General features: G+C 43.7%; 1 protein-coding gene across 1 annotated transcript in view; it reads right to left on the bottom strand.

The window, feature by feature from the left end:
* Positions 1 to 26,548, bottom strand: part of LOC140348547 (metabotropic glutamate receptor 8-like) — a 183,563-nt gene that overhangs the window by 129,897 nt on the left and 27,118 nt on the right. The window contains exon 3 of the mRNA XM_072434482.1: positions 2,413 to 2,629. Within this exon, the coding sequence (XP_072290583.1) occupies positions 2,413 to 2,629 (217 nt within the window). The remainder of the gene's footprint in view (positions 1 to 2,412; positions 2,630 to 26,548) is intronic.

Below are 26,548 nucleotides of genomic sequence, written 5' to 3'. Positions count from 1 at the left end.
GTCAGGACTAAACATGGACCGGCCTCCTGCTGGTGCCAGAGTCAGGACTAAACGTGGACCGGCCTCCTGCTGGTGCCAGAGGCAGGAGTAAACATGGACCGGCCTCCTGCTGGTGCCAGAGTCAGGACTAAACATGGACCGGCCTCCTGCTGGTGCCAGAGTCAGGACTAAACATGGACCGGCCTCCTGCTGGTGCCAGAGTCAGGACTAAACATGGACCGGCCTCCTGCTGGTGCCAGAGTCAGGACTAAACATGGACCGGCCTCCTGCTGGTGCCAGAGTCAGGACTAAACATGGACCGGCCTCCTGCTGGTGCCAGAGTCAGGGCTAAACATGGACCGGCCTCCTGCTGGTGCCAGAGTCAGGGCTAAACATGGACCGGCCTCCTACTGGTGCCAGAGTCAGGACTAAACATGGACCGGCCTCCTGCTGGTGCCAGAGTCAGGACTAAACATGGACCGGCCTCCTGCTGGTGCCAGAGTCAGGACTAAACATGGACCGGCCTCCTACTGGTGCCAGAGTCAGGACTAAACATGGACCGGCCTCCTGCTGGTGCCAGAGTCAGGACTAAACATGGACCGGCCTCCTGCTGGTGCCAGAGTCAGGACTAAACGTGGGGAATATGTGTTTCAGTTGCAGCTAAAGTCTGGAACATTCTTCCTGAAGATGTGAGACAGGCTTCTACTCTGACAATGTTCAAATCTGAGCTAAAATCAGGTTTGTTTAGCTGCGCATATGACTGAAAGGATTTTTTCTTTTTTATGTCTTAAACTTTTTGTGATTGTCATGTCTTTGTGATTTGAATGCATTTTTCCTGTTGTGTGAAGCACTTTGAATTGCCTTGTGTATGAAATGTGCTCTACAAATAAACGTGCCTTGCCCAATCTTGAAGCCAGTTAGACTCACTTTGAGCCACTGTCGCTGTGTGAATCTAAGTAAAGGACTAAATAGGAACTGGAACTGGTACTTTTTAGGCGAGGGTTCCACAGTACAGCATCAAACTTATTTAACTTGCAGATGTTTTATTAGAGGAGTTCTACCTGTTTGTCTCCATTGAGTTGGATAAGTTTATTGTGGAACATTCCAGTAATAAACCAGGTGAACCAGCCTGTAAATTAACCTCACACATTCTCCCATTGGAACCACAATACAATGAACATTAGTGTCTATGGAGCTGACACCACTTGAATGACCTAATAACCTCTTTATGACCTTTTTCAGTAATTACATCAGAGTCAGTTACACAGGGGTCCTCATCGACTCCCCCACACTGAGAGGAGGCCGACTGAGAGGCATTTAACAGCTCGTTCAGCAGGTGAGGCGTAGCCAGGGAGCTGCGCAGGATGGATTATAGATATATGTCATACGTAAGAGGGTTGTGACAATAGGACTATGCTACAGGAATTAATGAGAAGTCAATCTACTATTTTGCATAAATTCAGAGCATATTGAGGTGAAATATCTGCATGTCGAATGAAATGTAATTATGCAGTTTAAAGCAACTTCAAAGGAAAGCAGAGAAAGAGATTTTCATGGTAGAAATGTTCATAAAATGTAAAGGGCGCTGTATGTCTTGAAAAGAACTTGTCCCCATGGAGAAATGTGTCCTCTGCATTTGACCCATCCTTCAGTGCTGCTGGGGCCTCCTGTCAGGAGCGGGGGACCAAGAGAAAAAACACTTTCCTAACATCCAAATTATTCACCAATGTTTAATTCTGCACACTGCAATCTAATGTTGACCCAAAGAGCTGCTTTTACAATATAACTGGGAGCAGAAATATTATCATAATTATTATACATAACTAAACAAAAAAAATTAATAAACATTAGATGAACAAAAGGTAGCTTGCTCTTGACATGCTAATGAGAGAATGCAGTAATGAACATGATTTGATAATGAACACAAGCCTGTTTCTGATGGTTAAAAGCATTTTACTTTACTTGAAATGCACATTGTATATATGCAAGTATTGTATTTAATACTATTATGACGTACAAAGTAGAAATATTAATGTAAAAATATTTAAACCATACTGTGTTCTTCATTTATGTTTAACAAGTACATGTATGGCATGTTTATAGGTAGCACATGTTAAATATATTTCAATAAAGTATCATATGTGTCCTCGGATATGAAGTCAACCAATTTTGAGCTTCCCAGAATACAACAGGCTTTCAGTCAACAAGTAATAGCCAAGTGGTCTTGTGAAAATGGCATATTGCAGGTTTTAATGCCATTTCTGTTTCAAACAAGACGTTACAGCTATTAACTTTAACTTTGTACTACTTATGTATGAAATGACAAAACAACAGCTCTGTGTCTTCTACTAAACACATAAGTTATCCATCACCCAGGCAAAACCAAACATTTTAGACTAGTTTTAAGCATATTAGGATCCATTTTTCTCTGACCTGTTTCCCTGGAGGTCTGGACGAAGGCCTCCACCCCGCTCTCGCCGTAGTTTCCCTCCGAGGCCAGCGTGGAGACAAAGTTCCATCCTAAAGCGGTGACGATGTCCAGCATGGCCTGAGCCTGGTACGAGTCGGGAGGCACCACGCGAGAGAAGAAGTCGTACCGTGTGTTGTCGCTGAGCTCAGGAGCCGTGGACGCATAACTGATCTGAGGAATCTGAGAGAAACACAAGAGAGCGGGGCAAGGTTAGCAAAGCATTCATCCCTGGAGGATAGGTCTATTTTGTAAGGTATACTTTATGATAGGGAGAATTATAATAGCCTAATTCTACTACATAATTGAAAGGAGTTGTATTTTGATTGATTCCTGCATTAGTTTACCCACCCTGCACCAACATAACTCCATCTGCTGAGGAAACCATATTGGCAGATGAGAATGAATGGCAACAAGCCTGAAGTTTTGCTTTTGGAGTTTGTCTTTGTCATTAAATGAAGCTGTAAATAACAATGCATCTTCAAGCAGAACTAAGTAACATTTTCACCGTACTGAATGTCTTTGTAAGTCCCTGTGATGGATATATCTGTACTTTCAGGGTGTTTGAACTGTCCGTTGTCGCCCCCTGCTGTCTCTAAGCGGAAAACCAGCCTCGCAACATCTATCAACCCAAAGACAACTCTCCTGAGAAACCCTCACTCTTTTTTTGTAATGTGACATTTTTATGTCTCATTATGATGTGGGGGGGAATTGCTTTTAAGTCTTTTTTTTGACCATGTATTTCCACAAGTGAGCAATAGGTGGAGCTCTATCGCAAGAGTTACTCAGTTCTGCAATAAAAACAAATCAGATTAAACATTAGCGACTCATACCTGGAGCGGTCATGGTTGTAAGAGTATTGATTGTGTAGATTGCGCCCTAGATCTGCATAGTCTAGACATGCTGCAATATTACACCCAAAAATGATGGTTTAACTCAAGTTTGTGATTTTACTCTTTCCACAATCAACATTTCAAAGTAGTCCAGCATGCAAACAGTTTGTGGTGAAACATGTGAAACGCATTTAGAATCGTTTCTCTTCAACTATCTTTTGCCACATTAAAAGCCCAATCTGCAGCAAACAACCCTGATGCAGTTTTTGAATTGTTATGAGACGATGGTTAAATCACTTGCAAAAACGATGCAAAAATACGCTCAATTTATGTAAGGCTTGATTTGTCGCCAGCCCTTTTATTTGCAGAAATCTTCTCCCATCGATCTGGAGCTTTGGAGAACCGGTAAAATGCTCTCACTTGCACAACACAAACAACAATAATCCACTATCTCTATCTCTATGTCAATTCTCCAACTATCCAGTAGGTAAGTTACAAAACGTCAACTATTCAAAAGTGTCAAGTGTTATTCATTAAAGTATAGTACAGAAAACGTCTAAACAGTGTGTCCACCCTGCATACATTCTGTTACTATGGACAGTGCACAGTGGGCCGGTCCTGCTCCTGGATAATGGGCTCTAATAGGAGGATTGAGGGTCTGATTGATTTCCCTTCAGCACTGGTTCGGGCCGGTCCCTCATCAGGATTCAGACCGGACCAGGACCCTGCATGAGCCAGACAGCCCCCCGGCCCTGACTATACAAGTGTCTGTCAGAGGCAGACAGCGGAGACAGGATGAATTAGAGATCTGTAACTGTAAATACTGAGCTGTCAGCGGAGGATGCTATCACAGCGCAGCAGCTCCAGTCCAAATAAACAACTGTCGGTTTGTTTAGACCAACAATCTGCAGATTCTAATGGCCTACCAAGTCTATTTTCCATTGTAGACTTAAGAAAGTTTACTCAATAAGGTACAGTTAATTTTGAATGTTAAAACTTGGGCGGCAGAATCTCAGTGAGCATTTGTCCATGGTGGTTCAACCCCAGCCACGACTAGTGACTTTAAATTCATCATATTCCATAACCTTTACATTCTCATTGATAAGATAATTTACAAAATAATACGTTTTTTCAAGCATTTTTTCCCAAAAGAAAGGCATTCTTTCTATTACAATATTTGAATTAAACCAAATCATCTGTTGCACAAATTAATCTAGTTTTTCTGGTTCATGAAATTGGAAGCACCACCATGAATCATGGCTTCTTTTACAAAACCAGAGGGTGTAAATGTGTAGATGTGTAAATGGGAGGGCATCAGCTGTAAGAGCGGGTATCGTTTTTTTTTTCTTTTTTTTAAACAAAACATGACTTTTTCCAACTAGAATACCGCTCTCTTTTTAAATTAGCCTTAGGGATAAATGATGCCTTTAAAGACAAACATGAAGCCTCTGCACTGAGCAGTTTAAAGCCTCCATAATTATAATCATGGTGCAAAACCTCTCTTTTGATCTTTTCTGGCTTTTCATCCCAAATAAAGCTCAAAGATCTCCTGTTCAAAAGATTTAAAGACATTTTATGATGAAGACGGTAATAACATAAACAAGCTGTATAAGATTTATATACAATGAGGTTTTGTGCAAGTGAGAAAATGTGTATCATGCGCATTTATATTGTTGTTTTAATCTGTTTTAATATTTCTATAAGTCCTTCAATATTCTTATTCAGTCTTACTTTAATAGCTAATATTTCCATCGTAATAATGAATAAGTATGGGGACAATGGTCAACCTTGTTTTAGGCCTCTTAATAGAGGTACTGACTCTGAAATACATCCATTGTTGATTATCCAACAGTTTGTTTTATTATACAGTGTTTCAACCAACTTTATCAACGAATCACCAATTTTATAAATAAAATCCTAATTTATCTTATCAAATGCCTTTTCTAGGTCTGCGACTAAATTAATCCCTTTTTATTCTCTAAATTATAACTCTAAATTATTTCCAGGAGCTGCCTGATATTTTTACCAATATTGTAAAAAGCCTGACTGATCCTGAACCAACTACAAAAACATGTTTCATAAGAATAGTTATAGCTCGTAAGTCATGGTTTCTTTACTTCTTTAAACAATGTTTGGTGGAACTCAATGGGTATTCCGTCTATCCCAGGGGTTTTCCCTTGTTGAAAAGACATGACGGCTACAGATAATTCCTCATCACTTATGAGACCGTCACATCATTTTTTTCTGCTTTTTTAAAATTTTCCTTCATAATTTTCTTCAAAACTATTTATTTTCTCAGGAGAATTTATCTGATGTGAAAATATATTCTTAATGTAATTTTCAATTTATTATAGTATTACAGACTGTGTAGACAATATAGTCCAATGTTCTTTAATAATCATAACTTTTTAATTCAGCGCTTTTCTTCCAAATCAGCTAATTCCTCCTGTTTAACTGTAAGAACATCAAGTTGCTCATTAGTTGAATCTACATCTTATACATTTTTTGTTTCAATTCTTCAATCTCTGTCTTTAATTTTGATTCTTTGGCTTTCAGTTGTTTCCTTTTCCATGAAGATTAGGCAACAGCATTTCCCCTAAAAGTACATTTGAAAGCCTCACAGACTGAGAGGCTTTGAAGAACCATCCATCCATTTTCTACCGCTTGTTCCCTTTCGGGGTCGCGGGTGACTGGAGCCTATCCCAGTGACTACGGGCCTTAGGCGGGGTACACCCTGGACAGTGGCCAACTTGTCGCAGGGCCAACACAGAGACATAGACATTACAGACAGTTCGCGCTAACCGCCTTTGCCACCGTGCACCCGGCAATTGTGTCTTCTCCATGTGTTTTGTTAATTTGGCGTATTTTAATCCCCAGATATCAATTAAATCAAATGCATCCATTACACCATTGATTTTTTGATAATTTATCAAACTATTTTCTTTTCGATCCAACCTTTTATCTAAAGCAACATTGAAGAGACTTCAATAATATAATATAATATAATAATCGGCCCTTGTTGTTCTTGCAGTTTGAACCATTTCTCATCACAAAAGGAAACTTCATCTACATTTGGCCAATGAACAGCTCCTGTAAAGGAGCTCCAGCAGCGACGCCTTTAGCTTTTCTTTATCATTTTTGAAGCTGGTATTAAGTAGTCAAACCGGCCACATGCTCTTTTAATGTTCCTTGTTGTCTTTCCACTCCCTGATTTTTCGCACTGTTGTGCTCAGTTGACTTTTTCAAATCCTCAACATCAGTCTTTAGTTCACCCAAAAAGTCAAGTTTTTTAAGTTGTTGATCCATATCGTGCAATATGAGTGAACGAAGTATTAGTTTCACTGAATGAACCTGAAAGCGTTCCTCCTTTCAGCATGATGGCAGTCGTTAACCACAATTTCCAAATATGTGGTAGTTTTTTCAATGATGAATTCAAAGCATGGAGCACTTTTGCCCTAAATTAGGTCTTAAAACTTGGATATTCGAGGGAGTCGGTCTCAGCTCACGTTGTCCACGGCAGCCATCTTTTCCCAACAATGGGAGGGTTAGTGTTAGCCTGCAAACATCACAAATTATGAAAAATCAGTTTTCACAACTGACTGACGACTGACCACTGCATCTAATAATAAAGTATTTTAACTCTCATAAATCCAAAAGTAGAGCCATAAGCAGCGATCTGATTGACTGTGGTTTGGTGGTTTCACTTCACCGTCTGAAGAAGTTCTAAAGCTGTGCACCTGCCCAAAAATACATGCATACAAATATTTGTAAATAAGTGTTTGTGAGAGCTGGGAACAAGTTAGATTTAAATAAATACTTTTGAAAATCGTGTATCTCAGCTTTAACAAAGCAAAGACAGAGTTACATGGCAGCTGTTTAACATTGCCCTCTTGTTAGCTTTAGCACTGTGCGCTGAATACACAACACCTCTCTCTGAACGAGTACAGTCCTGAGAAGACCCAGCTGTTACGCAGGTCACATGATCACAGGTCACATGACCGAACTAGGGCGGGACTCCAGGGACCCACATCCACAGTCAAATGCAGTGCGTACTTGGACTACATTTTACACGTGTTTCTATACTATTTTTATAGGCTTTTTATTGTTACGCTTTCTCTTTGCTCTCTCATAGTATTTTGCATTTGTTTTTTAGCCTTTTTATACGTTATTAATAATGTTCAATTTTCAATTTTGTGTCTAAAATGTTCAAACACCATATTGAAATGAATATTATACTGTCACAAAATCTGAACGGGACAAGGACTAGAACAGGACAAACCCAAATGGCGCACTCCTCTACACATTTACAGACCACCTCAATAAGAACATTATCTGACTTTGCTTTTGAAACGACCCACATAGACTATGGCACCAATCTGCTCAAATTTATTACGCCTCGTTCCAAATGATTATGCAAATTGTGTTTAAGTTTCACTGGAAAACAAACTAAAACTCATGGCTGGTGTTGTGTCTCAGGGCTCTTTGCAGGCTCATTATTATGCAGACCACCAATTTCAAGCAATATGAGAATCTCTCTAGTGCTGAAAAGCATGACATTGTTGATTGCCTTGGACAAGGAATAAAACCTTAGATAACGAAAACGTAAGCATGATCATCGTACTATTAAGAGATTTGTATCTGATTCAGAGCACCCACAGATTTGTGCAGATAAAGGCAGAATGAGGAAGGTTTCTTCCAGACAAATACATTAGATTAGGAGAGCAGTTGCAAAGTTGCAGCAAACTATTATTATTTGAAGCTGCTGGTGCATCTTGTGCATCTGGAGTCCTGCGAACATCAAGGTGTAGGACCCTCCAGAGGCTTACAATGATGCATAAACCAACTATTTGACCACCCTTACAGCGACCTTACACCCACTAATCCTCACAAGCAGAAATGCTCCATTGGGCCCAGAAATATATGAAAACCCTTTTTCAAACAGTCTTGTTCACTGATGAGTGCCGTGCAACCCTGGATGGTCCACATGGATGGAATGGATGGTTGGTGTATGATTGGTGGGCCACCATGTCCCAACAAGGCTGAGGTGTCAGCAAAGAGGAGCAAGGAGGTCATGTTTTGGGCTGGAATCATGGGGAGAGAGCTGGCCGGCCCCTTTAGGGTCCCTGAAGCTGTGAAAATGACTGACCACTTTATTCCGTGGCACAATAAAAGAACTGTTCTTTCCGTAGCAAAATCATGAAGGACAATGCTCCATCTCATGCTGCTGAATACCTCTGCATCATGGGCTGCTATGGGCTTAAAGAAGAGAAACTCAAGGTGTGGCCCCCATCCTCCCCTGACCTCAGCCCTATTGAGAACCTTTAGATCATCCTTAAGTGAAATATCTATGAGGGAGGCAGGTCACATCCAAACAGCAGCTCTGGGAGGTCATTCTGACATTCTGCAAAGATATTCCAGCAGAAACTCTCCACAAACTCACAAGTTCAATGGATGCAAGAATAGTGAAGCTTGTGTCAAATAAGGGCTCATTTGTTCAAATGTGATGTGACCTGTAAAGATGTTCTGATTGAAATAGCTTTTGATTTCAGTAAATATGACCTGCTAATGCTTCTGATTTAACATTCAAATTGTACTCTAAAGATCGATTAATGAACGTTCATTTATATTAATACAGAGACAAGCATCATTTGCACCATGATTTGGAAGGCAGTATACATCCATGTTTTGACACTACTCAAAACAAGCAAAGTCATTGTATGAACATGTTCTTACGCATAAACAGTAGCATGACAAGCCAACCACTGCAAATAAATAGTCCCACAAGTCCTTCAAACCAATCCCAGCTGTTTGTGGCAAGTGTTAGGTATTTCCTCTCAAGTATCTGCTTTTCCATTCCCTTGTGTGTCATACAGATGGTTCTTGCTTTTCCTTGACTGGTTAATCTACTTGTCAATCACACCAATCATTCGGGGGGAGAAAGCAAGGTTGCAGATTAAATGTCTTTGTATAGAATATGAAAAACAGGTTGTATTGCTGGCCAGGGTAAAAAGTGTCAAATGAGACATGTTGATGTTAGATTATATGTACGCTTCATAAAGCTTTCATTATTTGGTATAAAATAACTGCTGTTCAGTAAAAGCAACAGCAATGTTATATATTTGAGGCATGGGACAATATTGAAATGTTGTCCCATGGTAAAACTAATTGGGATTAACGATGATATCACAAGCATGATTATGAACAGTCGATGTGGGAGAAAATGGCCTTTGTCATCAGAGATCCATTACTCCCTACAGCAGAAGCAAAGTCGGACTGGATCAGACTGGAATGCACAGGATTCCAATGTCTTCGGGTTCATGTCTCCAGGTCCCCTCTGTTATAAATGAAAACAACATCATCAACATCATTGATATGTTTACAGGCTATGATTTATATTGGTGATTATCTTTATTGGTAGAGGTGTAATGATGCTTCGTGTTCTTAAATGTCACAATATGCACCGTACACATGTCTTGATCCAGATTGATGCAAAATTGAGAAAACTGAATTGAAAAAACAACATCAAGCGGCACTGCAGCCATGTCCTGACCGTCTGCTGCATGGCAGCTCACGCAGACAAATGCAAGCATCAAATGACATTCTCCTCTCAAACATGCACGAAACATGCTCAACACAGCTTTGACAACGAGTCTGAAATGATTCTCCGCACTTTAAACATCTTCCTCTGTGTTTGTGAGAGAGGAACGCAGAGTACCGAGCGAGAGACACCAAGAACGCACACACACACACACACACACACAGCATGTAAGTGTTTCCAACAAATATATTTCACCAAAACAAAATTCATTTTTTGAATCAATCCGGAATTGTGAATCTAACCAAATCGTGAGATTCTTGACTCGTTACACGTAACTTAAACTCCTGTTTATTATGATTATCTTTGTCAAATATCACGATTATATAATGCACCACAAACGTTTGTTATTCGGATAATGGGAGCGGGGGTCTAGTGCCAGAAGGCAAGTCCTTGTCCTATAATAAAATCATTCACAATAGAGTAGGCCCTTTGACAGGAGTATTTCCACATCCGGAAGAAATGTATATCTATTATATCTTATCAATAAATCATGGACTCATCGCAGACACTAATGCGAAACAAACGGGTTGATTTGATTACACAGTGGTCTGAAGTTGCATTGAAAAGCAATAGGTTTTGACAACACTATGACATATGTGTAAGCTTAAGGCAGAAGTCCAACATTTCACAGATTCTTGATTGGTCAATAAGGTCAGTGATAGGGATGACAGATGGAAACGATCGCTGCTATATTCACAACTCTGACAGATTTTCCTAAACATATTCACAGTTTACTTTAATTCCTCGCCAAAATTGTGCATTGTGCTGTCGTAAAAGAAGAAATAGTATGCACAATGTGTCTCCAAAAGCACGTTTTATCTTGTTTTTTTTTTTACAATTTTTTCTTTATCATTATCACTGTGACCAACCTTCTATGAGAAATCCTAATCTTAAATTGCAGAAGATTATTGCTTCATACACAAACTAAAGCTCTGAAGCATTAATCTGCTCATGATGCAAATTAATAGAAAATGACGACACCTCCAGATTTACCATGATATTGTGTACTTTCATATATTTTTATAACTGTCCTCCAAGAAAAAGTACAACACAGACATCTCCACTTTAGATGTTATTTTTTAAATACTTAATAATCTTTTTATATCTCAGAACGTTTAATCCGGTTATGGCAGATGATGAAGAATAAAGCCAACACTTGACTTCAGGCCTTGTGATTGGCTCATATTCATTCACAAGAGTTTGCTTCTCGAAACCAATGTATTTCTATCACCAGTGTTGAGAATGCGTTTAGTTTCAGAAAAATGGATACTTGCATTCAAATATACAGTACTTTTATTACTTTCAGTACTTTTATATTCTGATACATGGTCCAATCAGAGTACTGCATCCTGAATACATAGAATATTTCACATTGAGTTGCATTTTATCATAGAGGGGAATAAATCAGCTTTATGTTTGCACTGCTTATTATTTATCTCTAACTAAAGTAGGAAAAATCACACAAACATGCAGCACATCATCTATTTTTTCACAGAGACCTGGTTAACAGCAGAAATGCCAGACTCTATTGTAGGTTTGGACAATTTTCATCTGCTGCGGGCGGACAGAACGAGAGAATCCGGGAAGAAAAGAGGTGGAGGTCTGGCGGTGTATGTGAACACGAGCTGGTCCAAACCCGAACACTGCACAGTGAGGGAGCAGCTATGTAACAAGGATATTGAACTATTGGCTATTGGCATGAGGCCATACTATCTGCCCCGGGAGTTCTCACATGTGATTTTAATCGCAGTCTATGTGACCCCGTCTGCCAATGCTGAAAATGCTTGTGAAGCACTGCTCTCCTGCACTTGTAGGCTGCAAACACAGCATCCACAGGCTCTCTTCCTCATCTCTGGTGACTTTAACCACGCTTCTCCCTCTTCTGTCCTACCAACATACACCCAGTATGTTACCTGCCCCACCAGAGAGAATAGAACATTGGACTTGTTTTTTGCCAACACCAAGGAGGCTTATTCCTCTTCCCCCCTCCCTCCCCTGGGCAGCTCGGACCACAACCTTGTACATCTGAGGCCTGTGTATGAACCCATCGTGCGCAGGCAGCCTGTGGTGTCCCGTGAGGTGAGGATGTGGTCTGCTGAGAGCGAGGAGGCTCTGAGGGACTGCTTCAGCACCACTGTCTGGACTGAGCTTTATGACCCACATGGGGAGGACATCAACACCATCACAGAGTGCATCACGGACTACATCAACTTCTGTTTTGAGAACATTGTTCCCTCCCGGACGGTGCGGTGTTTTCCAAACAACAAGCCATGGATTAACCGTGAACTGAAGGCTCTGCTGAAGGAGAAGAAGAGAGCCTTCAGGTCAGGGAACAAGGAGGAGCTGAGGACTGTGCAGAAGGAGCTGAGGAGGAAGATCAGGCAGGCTGAGGCCGGCTACAAGAGGAGGATGGAGGAGCAGCTGCAGCAAAAGAACATTCAGGGAGTGTGGAGGAGCCTGAAAACCATCTCGGGCTTCAAAATCCCCCCTGCCCAGACAGAGGGGGATCTACAGTGGGTGAATGATTTAAATGCTCACTTCTTGAGGTTTGATCGGTCACCCGCCCCTCCCCCTGCACAGCTGCATGCTCCCTCTTCCACAGCTGGACAATGCCCTGCATCTGTTCCTCTTCGCTTATCTGCCCCGGACCATCAGCTCCCCACTTCGCCTGGACTCACCCATCCCCCCAGCACACGGTCCCCCTGCCAACCACTGACTGTCACAGCAGCACAGGTGAGGAGTGAGCTGAAGAGGATTAAAGTGAGGAAGGCAGCAGGACCTGATGGCATCAGCCCCAGGCTCCTTAAGTCCTGCGCAGATGAACTGTGTGGAGTTATGGAGCATGTCTTCAACATGAGCCTGAAGCTGAGGGTGGTACCACAGGTCTGGAAGACCTCCTGTCTGGTACCTGTGCCTAAGACACCGCGCCCCAAAGACCTCAACAGCTTCAGGCCAGTGGCTCTCACGTCCCACCTGATGAAGACACTGGAGCGGCTAGTCCTGGACCACCTCCGCTCCACCGTGAGCTCAGCCATGGACCCGCTGCAGTTTGCATATCGGTCTGGCATCGGAGTGGAGGACGCCGTCATCTCCCTGCTGCACCGCTCTCTCTCTCACCTGGAAAAGCCTGGCAGCTCTGTGAGGATCCTGTTCTTCGATCTCTCCAGTGCCTTCAACACCATCCAGCCGCTGCTCCTGAGGGACAAGCTGGAGACGGCTGGTGTGGAGTATGACCTGGCAGAGTGGATCCTGGACTACCTCACAGACCGACCCCAGTTTGTGAGAGCCCGGAACTGTGTGTCTGACACTCGGACCTGCAGTGTGGGGGCGCCCCAGGGCACTGTCCTCGCGCCCTTTCTCTTCACCCTTTACACTGCAGACTTCAGACATGACACGGACAGCTGTGTCCTGCAGAAGTTCTCTGACGACTCTGCCATCATCGGACTCATCACGGACGACGATGACGCGGAATACAGAGGACTGGCGCAGGACTTTGTGGACTGGTGTCAGCGGAACCACCTCCTCATCAACGCGGGGAAGACCAAGGAGATGGTGGTGGATTTCCGCAGACGCCACCCCACTGCCCCCTCACCAGTGAACATCCAGGGACGGGACATTGAGAGAGTGGACTCATACAAGTACCTGGGTGTTCATCTGAACCACAAACTGGACTGGACTCATAACACAGACGCACTGTACAGGAAGAGCCAGAGTCGGCTCTACCTCCTGAGGAGACTCAGGTCTTTTGGAGTGACAGGGCCACTCCTGAAGACCTTCTATGACTCTGTGGTGGCATCAGCCCTCCTGTACGGTGTGGCCTGCTGGAGCAGCAGCATCACAGAGAGGGAGAGGAAGAGGCTGGACAGAGTCATCAAGAAGTCCAGCTCCGTCCTGGGCTGTGCTCTGGACTCGGTGCAGGAGGTGGGGGACAGGAGGGTCCTGGCTAGATTCACATCTATGCTGGACCATGAGTGTCACCCCCTGCAGGACACTCTCTCTGCTCTGGAGAGCAGCTTCAGTGAGAGACTGATCCACCCTCGCTGTGTGAAGGAAAGGTTCCGTAGGTCTTTCCTTCCTGCTGCTGTCAGACTTTATAACAAAAACTGTTAGTACTGAACACTCGCAATACTGACCTAACCTAATACTGATGTGCAACTCTGTCATATGTGCAATTGCTGTTGGAATTCATGTGCAATTCATGTGAAATTCATGTGCAATCTATGTGCTGTCGTGACACATATTCATGTGCAATTACTGTCGTGATCACATGCAATGGTATTTATGTATTTATTTATTTATTTGTCTATGGGAGTTTTTTATTTATTTATAGGAGATCTTCTACTGAAAGTGTTTTTCAGACTTCCTATAAGTGATCTGTTCTTCTGTATCTACCTCTGTATCTTCCTGCGTTGCACCAATGAAATTTCCCCATGTGGGACAATAAAGGAATATCTTATCTTATCTTATCTTATTTTGTAATGATGATAATAACAATCTGAATACCACCAAATTAATATTTTGGACATGTATTTTGGTATGTGCTCTAGAAATACATTTTGTCTCCTCCTGAAATGGACCAAAATATCATAGGCAGAACTTTCTGTTGCAAATGTATGTCGTTCTACCACTATAAAATCTCAATAACATCACATTGTATTGTATATAAATGTATGTTTCTAGCTTTAAATGTAAAGTGGTTCTGTCAAATCTCCTTTAAAAACATGAACATTTCAATAGCTCTCTATATTGTCCTCTAGTCTAGTCTGTGGCCCGTGGCTGCTAATATGTTTCAATATGTGGCCCTCCATGAAAGTAAAGTTTGGACACCCCCGATTTAGTCAGCAGTAGTTAAAGTGCTTTGTGTGATGACTTATGACACAAAAGGTTAAAATAAGTCAAAGTGCCCTCAACAGAAGGGCTCACCACCAATTTATCTTTCTGTCAAGCAGTGCCGCTGCTCCCATTGCGCACCTAACCCGCAGTATGAGGGGCATCAAGTGCGCCAAGGGGCCCCAACCTGAGCAGGCCGTTTGGGTTGAATGACACAAGGTTATTTGTGCTGCAGCTGCACCGTTCCTTTTACAATTAAACAGGGAGCCTACACTAGGCATTCTCTGTCTTTAGTTCAATATCAATTCAAAACTCCAGGACTCAAGTGTTGCCTCTCTCTCTCTCTTCAAAATAAGCGCAGTGGCAGCTACAAGCCACAGGCCCAGACAGACAAGGGGCACAGCTGGGAACAGTCTACATAGGTATTCTACAAACCAGCAAAACAGTCTTTAGAAACCGTGAAAAAGAGAATGAAACAAGACGTGCGATGCGTCAAGCTGGTGCGGCCAACCGCGGAGCTGGCACCACAGCGCCACAAAGAATAAGTGGTTCAACTTCTTACAAATGTCTAAATCATGTTTTCATAAATGCAACAGTGTCAATAGTTTGCAGCCGACAGCCTCCATCTGTTCTCCAGAAGAGCAGGGCTTCAGGTGACGCAGGAGTAGAGAAGGGACTGTGGGGGGCCCACAGAATAAACTGAGAAATGATTTGCTAATAATATTACAACTGAAATGCACCAAAAAAAGTACATTTATATGATGTAAACATTCAAAGTGGGTTGGGGGCCAGTGAGCATCTCTCTGCTTAGGGCACCCAAATGACTAGCAGTGGCCCTGCTGTCAAGTTTGAGAATGTTAGATCTTTTTTTTCTTGCATGTTCAGACAGATATTATAAAATATGTATTCCACATAGTTCTTGTTTGTGAAGATCAGAGATTATTGTTTCAATGCAATTCCAAGTAATACTATGAAACTGCTCAAAGACATTTACAGGACATACAGGGTGTCACGTGTGTTACTTTAAGGTTCCCGTCTAATCTAAATTACATAGGCGATAATATGAATTTATTTATATATCTATGAATAGTTCATACTGCAAGAACACTGCAAGATGCAAAGCACACGTTTCTGAACTAAAAGAAACAAAAGGGAGCAAGTTACATAATGTTTAGCAAACATGACACAAGTATCTGTCTTCCACTGGCTAAGGCACATTTATACAGCATTATTATGAGCATATTCAAGTCCTAAAGCCTAAGGATGGAGCTGTGGAGGTTGCATATCAGTTGTTGTTGCCATGTTTTACGGTTGCATGCCTCTTGTCGGTCGCCATGTTGGATGTGCGTTTTGATGACAGTGACTGATGCTCGTCATCGTCTCCAGCGTTCTGCCCCAATGAACACGTGAAGCAGAAAAGCATCTGAAGTGACAGCAAACGTCCATCATGTCCCCCCACTGTGCTCACGTTTTTATTTTTAAATGAAAATCCCATTCGCCATCAAATCGTCATTCCAACAAGAAGCGCTTTTAGCCCAGAGGTAAATGCCTCTGTTGGGTATGGCAGGGATCAAACGCAGATACTTCAGTCGCTGCAAATAGTAGCAAAAGGGATTTGTGCACTCAAACAGTGGTTTGTATCAGCAAGAAGTTTAACTTGAAGTTAGAGAGAAGGCAAAACAGATGCAACCAAACAAAAAATACCAAAAAGAGCCCTGATGATAGGCCTGTCACAGTGACACATTTTGAAGTGTGGACTAAATCTTGGTCTAGTCAACCCTTCATTCTGGTGAAGCTGGCAGAGAAAGATAAAAATCATGCAGCAGAAATATTGCTCTATGAATAACATCAGATTAAGGTCTCCTGGTTGTAGTGAAAATAAAATAAAAAAAGTAAAGCAATTGCGATCTGATATCTTACACCTGTATTAAATAGATTTTCCCTTTTCTGTCTTTTTCCACTTATCCAGAACCAGGTCACAAAGGCAGAAGTCTGAGCAGAGAGGCCCGGACTTCCCTCACCCCAAACGCTTCTTCCAGCTCCTCTGGGGGATGGATTCTGAGGCGGTCCCAGAGCACAGAGACCTAAATCCCTCCAGCACATCCTGGGTCTTTCCTGGGGCCTCAGCTGGCTCTTCTTGATGTGAAGGAGCAACAGCAGCGGCTCTACTCCGAGCTCCTCCCGTGTGACTGAGCTCCTCACCCTATCTCTGAGGGAGCGCCCAGCCATCCTAAGGAGGAAAGTCATTTCAACCGCTTGTATCTGTGATCTTGTCCTTTCAGTCATTACCCAAAGCTCATGACCATAGGTGAGGGCAGAACATAGATTGACCGGTAAATTGAGAGCTTTGTCTTTCGGCTCAGCTCCTTCTTTACCACAACAGTCCGATGCAGCGACTGCATCACTGCAACCGCTGCACCGATCCGCCTGTCGATCTCACGTTCCATCCTTCCCTCATGTGAACAAGACCCCGAGATATTTGGGGGAGATACTTTCCTCCACTTGGGGCAGAGACTCTCCACCCACAGGAGAGCACACCTTTTTCCGGCGGAGAACCATGAACTGGATTTGGAGGTGCTGATTTTTTTTTTATTAAGATCCCCATTAGCTCCTGCAAACCAGTTACTATTCTTGTTGGGGTCTCCTCAAATTCATTACATACATTATCTTTATATACCCCACCCACACACACACACACACACACCTCTAAACAAACTCACACACACATACACACACACACCTCTAAACAAACTCACACACACACACGAAAGCCCAAGGTATTATATATATCTACCTACATACGTACATACAGTACATACAGTATATATATATATATATATATATATATATATATATATGTATATAAATACACTCACATAGATACATATACATACACATACATAATACATACAGAGTGAAAAAGAAAACAGCAGTAAATAGCTCATTCACTAAAACAAAAACAAGAAAAAATATAGCCGCAAGCGGCAATGATCGGCCCTCGCCACGCCGCAAGAGGAGGGGGCACTAACGCCTCCTTTTATTACGCTTACTGCTGAATCTGTGACGCTGTCACATCTTCTCCCCTTTGTTTTACCATCAAAAAGCTATTTTGTTTTGAATTCTTGGCAAAATGTGCGGCTTTGCCGCACAGACACCGTGACTCTTTGAATAAAAATGTGTATAACTTTTGACGGTTCACCCCTGAAGATGAGTCTCACCAAATTTCAGGTTAATAGGGCTAACGCCCTGGGAGGAGTTTGTGAAAGTCTAAAGTGTAAACATGTTCTGGCAATTTCCCCATTGGAATAACATGGGAGGTTTTGGTCATCGCTACGGCAAAACCATAACAATTATGACATGGGTCTGATTGACTTTTTTTATGGGTATGGCAAAATTGAGTTGTGTGTCAAATTTCATAAAATTTCGCAAAACTAAACATTTAACCTCCATATAAAATTAATTTGGCGCTGTGGCGCCAAATTAATTTATTTCACTTCAAGTACGTTTAGCGCAAAGATGTAGTCATCTGGACTCAGTTTGAAAAAATAAACGTTTCGACTCTCATCCAAGAGTCATTGTCAATAACAGAATTTAGGTCGAGAACTCCGATATTAATACTGTTCTGTGGTAAGACCCGCCCATTGGGAGGAGCCTTCCTGAAGTAGAAAGAGTTGTTTGTTTCAACAGAAACTCCCCCTTGTATCTACCGAGCTAGCCTATTCAGAATCTTAATGGGCTATTAGAAACCTCTTTGTCTTTGTGAGACCCTGGCACAACCACCCTGAGGACCTGATTAGCATCTGAATGTCCTTTACCTTTCCAGGGGTTCAGAATCCCATTATAAATAACAGGAAGATGAAACCTAAGCCCTCCATTTCTGTTTAAAGAAGGTCTTTCTTTTTTAACAAAAATAGCTTCCTTGACTCCTCTTTCAAACCATCTTTTCTCCCTGCTTAAAACCTTCACCTCACCGTCTTCAAACGAGTGATTAGAGGCTTCAAGATGGAGATGCACGGCACTCTGTGGTCCTGAACTAGTATTTCTTCTGTGCTGATAAAGCCTCTTGTGTAGAGGCTGTTTCGTCTCACCTATGTAACGTTCTTTACAACTTTCTTCACTGCATTGGATCGAATAAACTACATTGCTCTGTTTTTGAGTCGGCAACTTGTCCTTAGGATGAACCAGTTTTTGTCTTAAAGTGTTTCCTGGTTTAAAATAAACAGGGACTTCGTGTTGTCTAAAAATTCTCTGCAGTTTTTCCGACAGGCCAGACACATAAGGGATAGAAACACCCTTCCTTCTCTGTTCAGTTTCCCTTTTGTCCTGCTTCTTGGTTCTCTTCACTCTGTTGAGAGCCCAAGCGGGGTAACCACAGGCTGAGAGGGCATTTCGGACATGTTTTTCCTCTTTCTTCTTGCCCTCTGAGCTGGTGGGCACACCTTGAGCTCTGTGTTGTAAGGTTCTGATCACCCCCAGCTTGTGCTGTAGTGGGTGGTTGGAACCAAAGAGCAGATACTGGTCCGTGTGTGTAGGTTTCCTATATACTTCTATTTGGACGCCTGGACGAATAGCCAGAATGTAGAGAGGCACGATTTTTAGAGGTGTGCAAATTTTTGTGACTTTTCGTCAATGTTCACTGGGTGAAAAATAGGGGGGTTGGTCCCGAGAAGAAAGAAAGAAGAAAGAAAGAAAATTAAAGCCGCAAGCGGCATCCAACGGCCCTCGCGGGCCGCCGGCCTTCCGACTCTGCGCTTTCGACTTGATAAAGATGGCGCCCTTATTGTGTTGAATTAAAAAAGAACTTGACAGACGGCGACACATTGGACATGGCCAATCCAGTGCAAATGAACACAAGTGTCAGTCAAATTTGCTGCGCCGCCGCACAGAGACCGTAGCACTTAGAATATAAATATGGATAACTTTTGATGCCCCGCTTGTGTAGATGATATTTCCCAAAGTAAAGCTTGATCGAGCTATTGCCCACGGAGGAGTTTGTTAAAGTTTGAAGCGTAAAAATGTGGTGATTTGAGCAATTCAACGATTTTCCCATAAGGATATCATGGGATGTTTCTGTCATCGTTACGGTTACGCCGTACAAAATATGACTTTGGCTGTCATACTTTTATGATCAGGATGGCAAATTAGAATTTAGTGCAAAATGTCATGTTATTTGGAAAAACTTTATTGTTTATAGGCCACTCTGAAGGCCAAATAGTCCAAATTCTGGGTAAAGTTTGTGGCTCCGTCGCACAGAGACCGTAAATGTTATCCTTAAAATTTGGATAACTTTAGATGCCCCACTTGTCTAAAGGACGTACACCGATTTTGAGGTCGGTGGGCAAAACGCACTAGGAGGAGTTTGTTAAAGTGTAAAACATAAAAATATGGTAATTTGAGAGATTTTGCTGTTTTCCCATTTGTGACATATATTTGCGGGTCAGCCACACAGAGACCGTAGCACTTAGAATCAAAATATGGATAACTTTTGATGCCTCGCTTGTGTAGATGATTTTCCCCAAATATGAACTTGATCGGACAATCGCCCTAGGAGGAGTTCGTTAAAGTGTGAAGCGTAAAAATGTGGTCATTTTAGAGATTCCGCTGTTTTCCCATTTGTGACATATATTTGCGGGTCAGCCACACAGAGACCGTAGCACTTAGAATCAAAATATGGATAACTTTTGATGCCCCGCTTGTGTAGATGATTTTCCCCAAATATGAGTTTGATCAGACAATCGCCCTAGGAGGAGTTCGTTAAAGTGTGAAGCGTAAAAATGTGGTGATTTGAGCAATTTCGCGAATTTCCCATAAGGATATCATGGGATGTTTCTGTCATCGTTACGGTTACGCCGTACAAAATATGACTTTGGCTCTCATACTTTTATGATCAGGATTGCAAATTAGAATTTTGTGCAAAATATAATGTCATTTGGAAAAACTCTATTGTTTATAGGCCAGAATTCAGGTAAAAGTTTGCGGCTCCGTCGCACAGAGACCGTAAAAGCTATCCTTAAAATTTGGATAACTTTAGATGCCCCACTTGTCTAGAGGACGTACACCGATTTTGAGGTCGGTGGGCAAAACGCACTAGGAGGACTTCATTAAAGTGTAAAACATAAAAATGTGGATATTCGAGAGATTTAGCGGTTTTCCCATAGGGATAACATGGGAGGTTTATGTCATCGCTACGACTACGCCGTAAAAATTAAGGCATTTGTCTGATTGGCTTTTTTGATCGCAACGCCAAAATAGAATTTTGGGTAAAGTTTAGAAAATTTTGGTAAAACAAATTTTTGACCTTCAATGTTAATTTAAAGGTCACTCTGTAGGGGGCGCTATCGCGCCCATTTCAATTTTGTCAGCATAAACTGGTCCAAACTAGAAAGTTGAACAACTGATTCAAATTTGGTCCTAATCGGACTTGTTTTGATCAAATGGGAATTTTTTTTAGATCTGCAATATCCCAAAATAAGTTGTCCAACTTTGCGGCTGCGCCGCACACAGACCGTAAAAGGTATCTCAAAAAATTGGATAACTTTAGATGCCCCACTTGTCCAGAGGACGTCCGCCGATTTTGAAGTCGGTGGGCAAAACGCCCTAGGAGGAGTTCGTCAAAGTTTGACGTGAACAAAATGGCTAACACAGCGTGTTTTCATTTTCAAAGGAAGATGGCGGGCATAGGGTAATTCTGGGGGCGTGGCCACAATAATATTTGTTTTTTGTCCTCACAAGAGGAATGCGTGTTCCGAATTTCGTAGCTCTACGACAAAGTTGACCTCGGGGCGTCTCCCATAGGCGCAATGTATTTTGACTTTTGTCGGTGGCGCTGTCGCGCCATTTTTTAACGAAAAAAAAAATGGCCCAGAAAAAACAAAATTTTTCGCCGATTTTGAATTTTGGGTAAAGTTTGGTGAGTTTTTGAGCATGTTCAGGGGGTCAAATTAGAGCTCAAAAAGCAGAAGAACAAGAAAAATAATAAAAATAATAATATTTTTAGCAAAAACAATATAGCCGTTTCCACTATAACAACAAATTATACATCGTTTGAAAGCTCTAAGCCTTCCCGATGCCGCCATGGGGTGGAATCATCATTACGAGCGCTTACGCGCTCGTCACTCCCTATTCCGTCGGGATGCCCCGCCCACTCCCCATAGACTTCCATTGATTTGAGCAGATACAAGCATGGCCCATGCCTGCGGCATGGATTCTCGCGTACGGGACGATGCCAGGAGGGTTTTTGGAGGAATGCAGCGCTTCGCGCTGCTGTTGTCAACAATTAGTGAATGGGCTACGCCCATTCACTAATTGTTGACTATTTCTGTCATAGCAGGAGTAAGTATGCATGATCCATGCCTTCGGCATGGGCTAGTTCACTGTACTTGCCAGGGGCGACGGGGTACCAAACATGCGGGCTGCGCCCGCATGTTTGGTCAGACAGTTGCAATGCTGCCTTCGGCAGCGTTGCGGGAGCAATAGGCCCTCCGCCCTGCTGGGGCTCGGGCCTAAATATTCCGATGCGAAAACAATGTTTCCCATTTTTCAAATATCATAAACTATACATTTTCGGAAAGCACTCGCGCTTTCCTACCTCATGGTGTGGGTCCCTGGTCACTGACGGGTACTTTCGTTAATTTTGAGTGGGCTCCGCCCACTTTGTGTTTTTGGCCCTCTATACAGTAATAATGTTAAATTTTTGCATTACATGCTTATATGCACGGAACGTGCAAGAGATGGGGAACGTATTCGTGAGGTACTTAGGGCAAATGAGTGCTTTACATTCATCCCAATGTAAAGTTCTCGTTTAGTGCGCACTTTTGCACGGGCTTCGCCCGTTTACAACGGTAATGTTCCATTTTCCTACTAATTAGTATGCACGGGGCGTGCGTGAGTGAAGGAGTGCGTTAGTGAGTGTTTGGAAGTGGGCGAGCGCTTCGCGCTCGATTTCGTGCGCACTACGTGCGCACTTTCGCACTTTCGGCCTTACGAGATTAATAGGCCTCTCGCCAGCTTGTGGCGCTCGGGCCTAAAAAACAATTACATAATATTATTATTAGTTATACTACCACTATCATTCCCATAATTAGTAATCAAATCTTAACTCCATCCCTGAAGCGCATTATTGTGTAAAAAGGAAAAGCTTTAACTTCTTTTGAAATAACTTTTTGTTATTTTCAAGCAACAAAAAAACAGGCTATGCATTCCATGCAACCATGTTACCATGACGATACCATGAGTCCACTGCATTCTATTGGTTCTACAAACTGGCAGCACACAGCTTATATTTCTATATAGAAATATAGGAGAGAGGGGAGGCGGGAGAGAGGGGGAGAGAAGGAGAGGGGGAGTGAAGGAGAGAGGGGGAGGTGGGAGAGAGGGGGAGGCGGGAGAAAGGGGGAGGCGGGAGAGAGGGGGAGTGAAGGAGAGAGGGGAAGTGGGATAGAGGGGGAGTGAAGGAGAGGGGGAGTGAAGGAGAGAGGGGGAGGTGGGAGAGAGGGGAGGTGGGAGAGAGGGGGAGTGAAGGAGAGAGGGGAGGTGGGAGAGAGGGGAGGTGGGAGAGAGGGGAGGTGGGAGAGAGGGGGAGGCGGGGAGAGAGGGGGAGGCGGGAGAGAGGGGGAGGCGGGAGAGAGGGGGAGTGAAGGAGAGAGGGGAGGTGGGAGAGAGGGGGAGGCGGGGAGAGAGGGGGAGGTGGGAGAGAGGGGGAGGCGGGAGAGAGGGGGAGTGAAGGAGAGAGGGGAGGTGGGAGAGAGGGGAGGTGGGAGAGAGGGGAGGTGAAGGAGAGAGGGGAGGTGGGAGAGAGGGGAGGTGGGAGAGAGGGGAGGTGGGAGAGAGGGGGAGGCGGGGAGAGAGGGGGAGGCGGGAGAGAGGGGGAGGCGGGAGAGAGGGGGAGTGAAGGAGAGAGGGGAGGTGGGAGAGAGGGGAGGTGAAGGAGAGAGGGGAGGTGGGAGAGAGGGGAGGTGGGAGAGAGGGGGAGGCGGGGAGAGAGGGTGAGGCGGGGAGAGAGGGGGAGTGAAGGAGAGAGGGGAGGTGGGAGAGAGGGGAGGTGAAGGAGAGAGGGGAGGTGGGAGAGAGGGGAGGTGGGAGAGAGGGGGAGGCGGGAGAGAGGGGGAGGCGGGAGAGAGGGGGAGTGAAGGAGAGAGGGGAGGTGGGAGAGAGGGGAGGTGAAGGAGAGAGGGGAGGTGGGAGAGAGGGGAGGTGGGAGAGAGGGGGAGGCGGGGAGAGAGGGTGAGGCGGGGAGAGAGGGGGAGGCGGGAGAGAGGGGGAGGCGGGGAGAGAGGGTGAGGCGGGGAGAGAGGGGGAGGCGGGAGAGAGGGGGAGGCGGGAGAGAGGGGGAGGCGGGAGAGAGGGGGAGTGAAGGAGAAAGGGGAGGTGGGAGAGAGGGGAGGTGGGAGAGAGGGGAGGTGAAGGAGAGAGGGGAGGTGGGAGAGAGGGGAGGTGGGAGAGAGGGGGAGGCGGGGAGAGAGGGGGAGGTGGGAGGGAGGGTGAGGTGGGAGGGAGTTCAGCCTCAGATTAGTCATGGAGTGGAAACAGGGTTATCCTCCTTGAGCAAAACAAACAATAAACAAACCCAAGTCTGTGCTGCTTTTGTTATGGCTCAAAGTGAACAAAAAAAATCAATGCTGCATAAATATGTGTTGATCTGTATATTTGGGTTGCTAATCAGTATTTTAAGCTTATGTGTCGACCGCTGCTGCGTAAAAGAAAAGACAAAACCTTGGGGCCAATAAAGATATCTTGAACTTTGAATCATTCCAACTCACTTCAGCCATTTTATGGAGTAACAAACAAATAATTGCATAAGATCATTTCAGAACTTAACATAGTTGTTGATTCCAGACTGGTTTTAGCCACATAACCAGGCAACACAAAAAGAAAAACATATTCTGCTTTCTAATTCAAAAACTCCAAACAGCACATTTTGTCATCTCTGAAGGATGAAGGAAACTATTGACGTCCCTCTCATCTCTTGCGTTTGTGTTCATACCGTTCTCTGTGATCTTCGCCGCGTTTGTTTGTTGAGTTTCTTGTTGGGCCTGTATCCTCGTTGTGATATCTGACGCTGATCGGTCTCGGATCAGCGGGGCTTCAGTCTGAGCATTGATTCGGCGGGTGCAGCAGTCTCAGTTTCGGAGCAAAATAATGAGGGACACAAACCGAAGTATTTTGGGGAAGAAACTGACACCATCCTCTGCGGTTTATTTTACCGTCGAAAGGACATGAGGGGTTTGACTGTCTTTGAGAAAAGTGTAGTCAGGATTCTATATCAGGCAAAACAAAACTGATGGGTCAGAACATCCTGCTCTGCTCAGAAGCATTTTGCTGCTGATTAGGTGGAATTCTTAGTTCATTCATTTTTCCCATGCATTGAGTTGTAAAAGACTGAATTATATCATCTCTGCACTTTAAAAGATGAGAACCATAGAGTAACCATCAGGTGTGTCCAAAATGGCACTTGAATGAGAACCATGTGGAAGCAAGTGTCTCATCGCACCAGGGTTAACGTTGAACTGCAGCGGCCGGCGACACCTTCAGACGCCGCGATCATTTCCAGGGCAGATCGTGACTGTACAAATTGACAGAATTGTGAGGTTTTAATAGCTCTATTTGATGTGTTATGTTAATGTCTTCAGGGGTGAAAAGTTGCATGTGTGAAGTCAGGAAGGGTTTGCAAGAATTGACTAAATATTTTCATTGCTTAACATTGGAAGAAAAGCTGACCATGGGCCAGAAAGGCAGCTGTCTTTCATTGACAATATCCAAATAGTAGTTTTATCAAATATAGAGTAAGACATTTGTACACATTCAATTCTAAATTTGCATAGTTCTCCGGTCAGCTCATTGCTCTGTCAAAGAATCTCTGACTGACTGTGGTGTGGACGAAGGCGATGCATGAGGATTTCATGAGCGCTACTTTCTCTCTCCAGTCTCTGAGGGAGACTGGACGAATTGTTGCACAGGTTCAATTAGGAAATGAATGGTGAAAGAGTGACATCACTCCCTCTGTGTCGAGCTGAGCTCAAAGAGAAAAACAAGGGATGTTTGGAAGAAGAGGAACGTTTTTATTCTTCTGTTGTCTGGGCTTTGGGAAACTTTTCTCTCAACTTGTCTGCATTAAAACAAGCCTATTTTTTATCATCTAAATATATTTGAAAAAAACGAATAAAAAAAAAAATTAAACATATTATATATATTATATATGTACCTATGTTCCCACCTCGCTGGCGATGTCCCAGTCTGCTTCAAGTCGCCCATGATTGTCCCTGTCCCCAAGAAGCCCCGGATCACTGTATGCTGACGTCTGTTGTCATGAAGTAAATTTGAGCGCCTTGTCCTGCCCCAGGTCAAGTCCCTCACCTCCCCCTGATGGACCCCCTCCACCTCATCCCGTAGGATCTGGACTCCGCAGGAACCTATGCCAGGATCCTGTTTGTGGACTTCAGCTCTGCATTCAACACCATCCTCTCCGCTCTGCTCCAGGACACACTCTCCCAGCTCCACCTGCAGGTGGATCACTGACTTCCAAAAGGATCGGGGGCAGTGCGTGCGGCTGGGGAAGAATGTCAGTCACTCCGAATCAGCTCAGGCTCTCCACAGGGCTGTGTACTTTCTCCTCTGCTCTTCTCCCTGTACACAAACTGCTGCACCTCCAGTCACGACTCCATAAAACTGATCACAGACGGGGGATGAGTCTACAGGAGGATGTTGGACTGGCTGGTGTCCAGGTAACTACCTGGAGCAGGAAAGTCTGGATACATTTACTACATTTATTACATCAGCATGGAATCTATGGTCCTCATGACAAACCAAGCGGCTCGTCAGCCACCTTCTTGGTCGTCCAATTCA

The sequence above is a fragment of the Eucyclogobius newberryi genome, unplaced genomic scaffold (assembly GCF_026437365.1).
Source record: "Eucyclogobius newberryi isolate DKJ021-1_F unplaced genomic scaffold, fEucNew1.0.hap1 SCAF_7, whole genome shotgun sequence".
In the NCBI taxonomy this organism is placed as follows: domain Eukaryota; kingdom Metazoa; phylum Chordata; class Actinopteri; order Gobiiformes; family Gobiidae; genus Eucyclogobius; species Eucyclogobius newberryi.
Note: the sequence above shows the minus strand (reverse complement) of the source record. Positions and strands in the feature narration are given on the sequence as shown.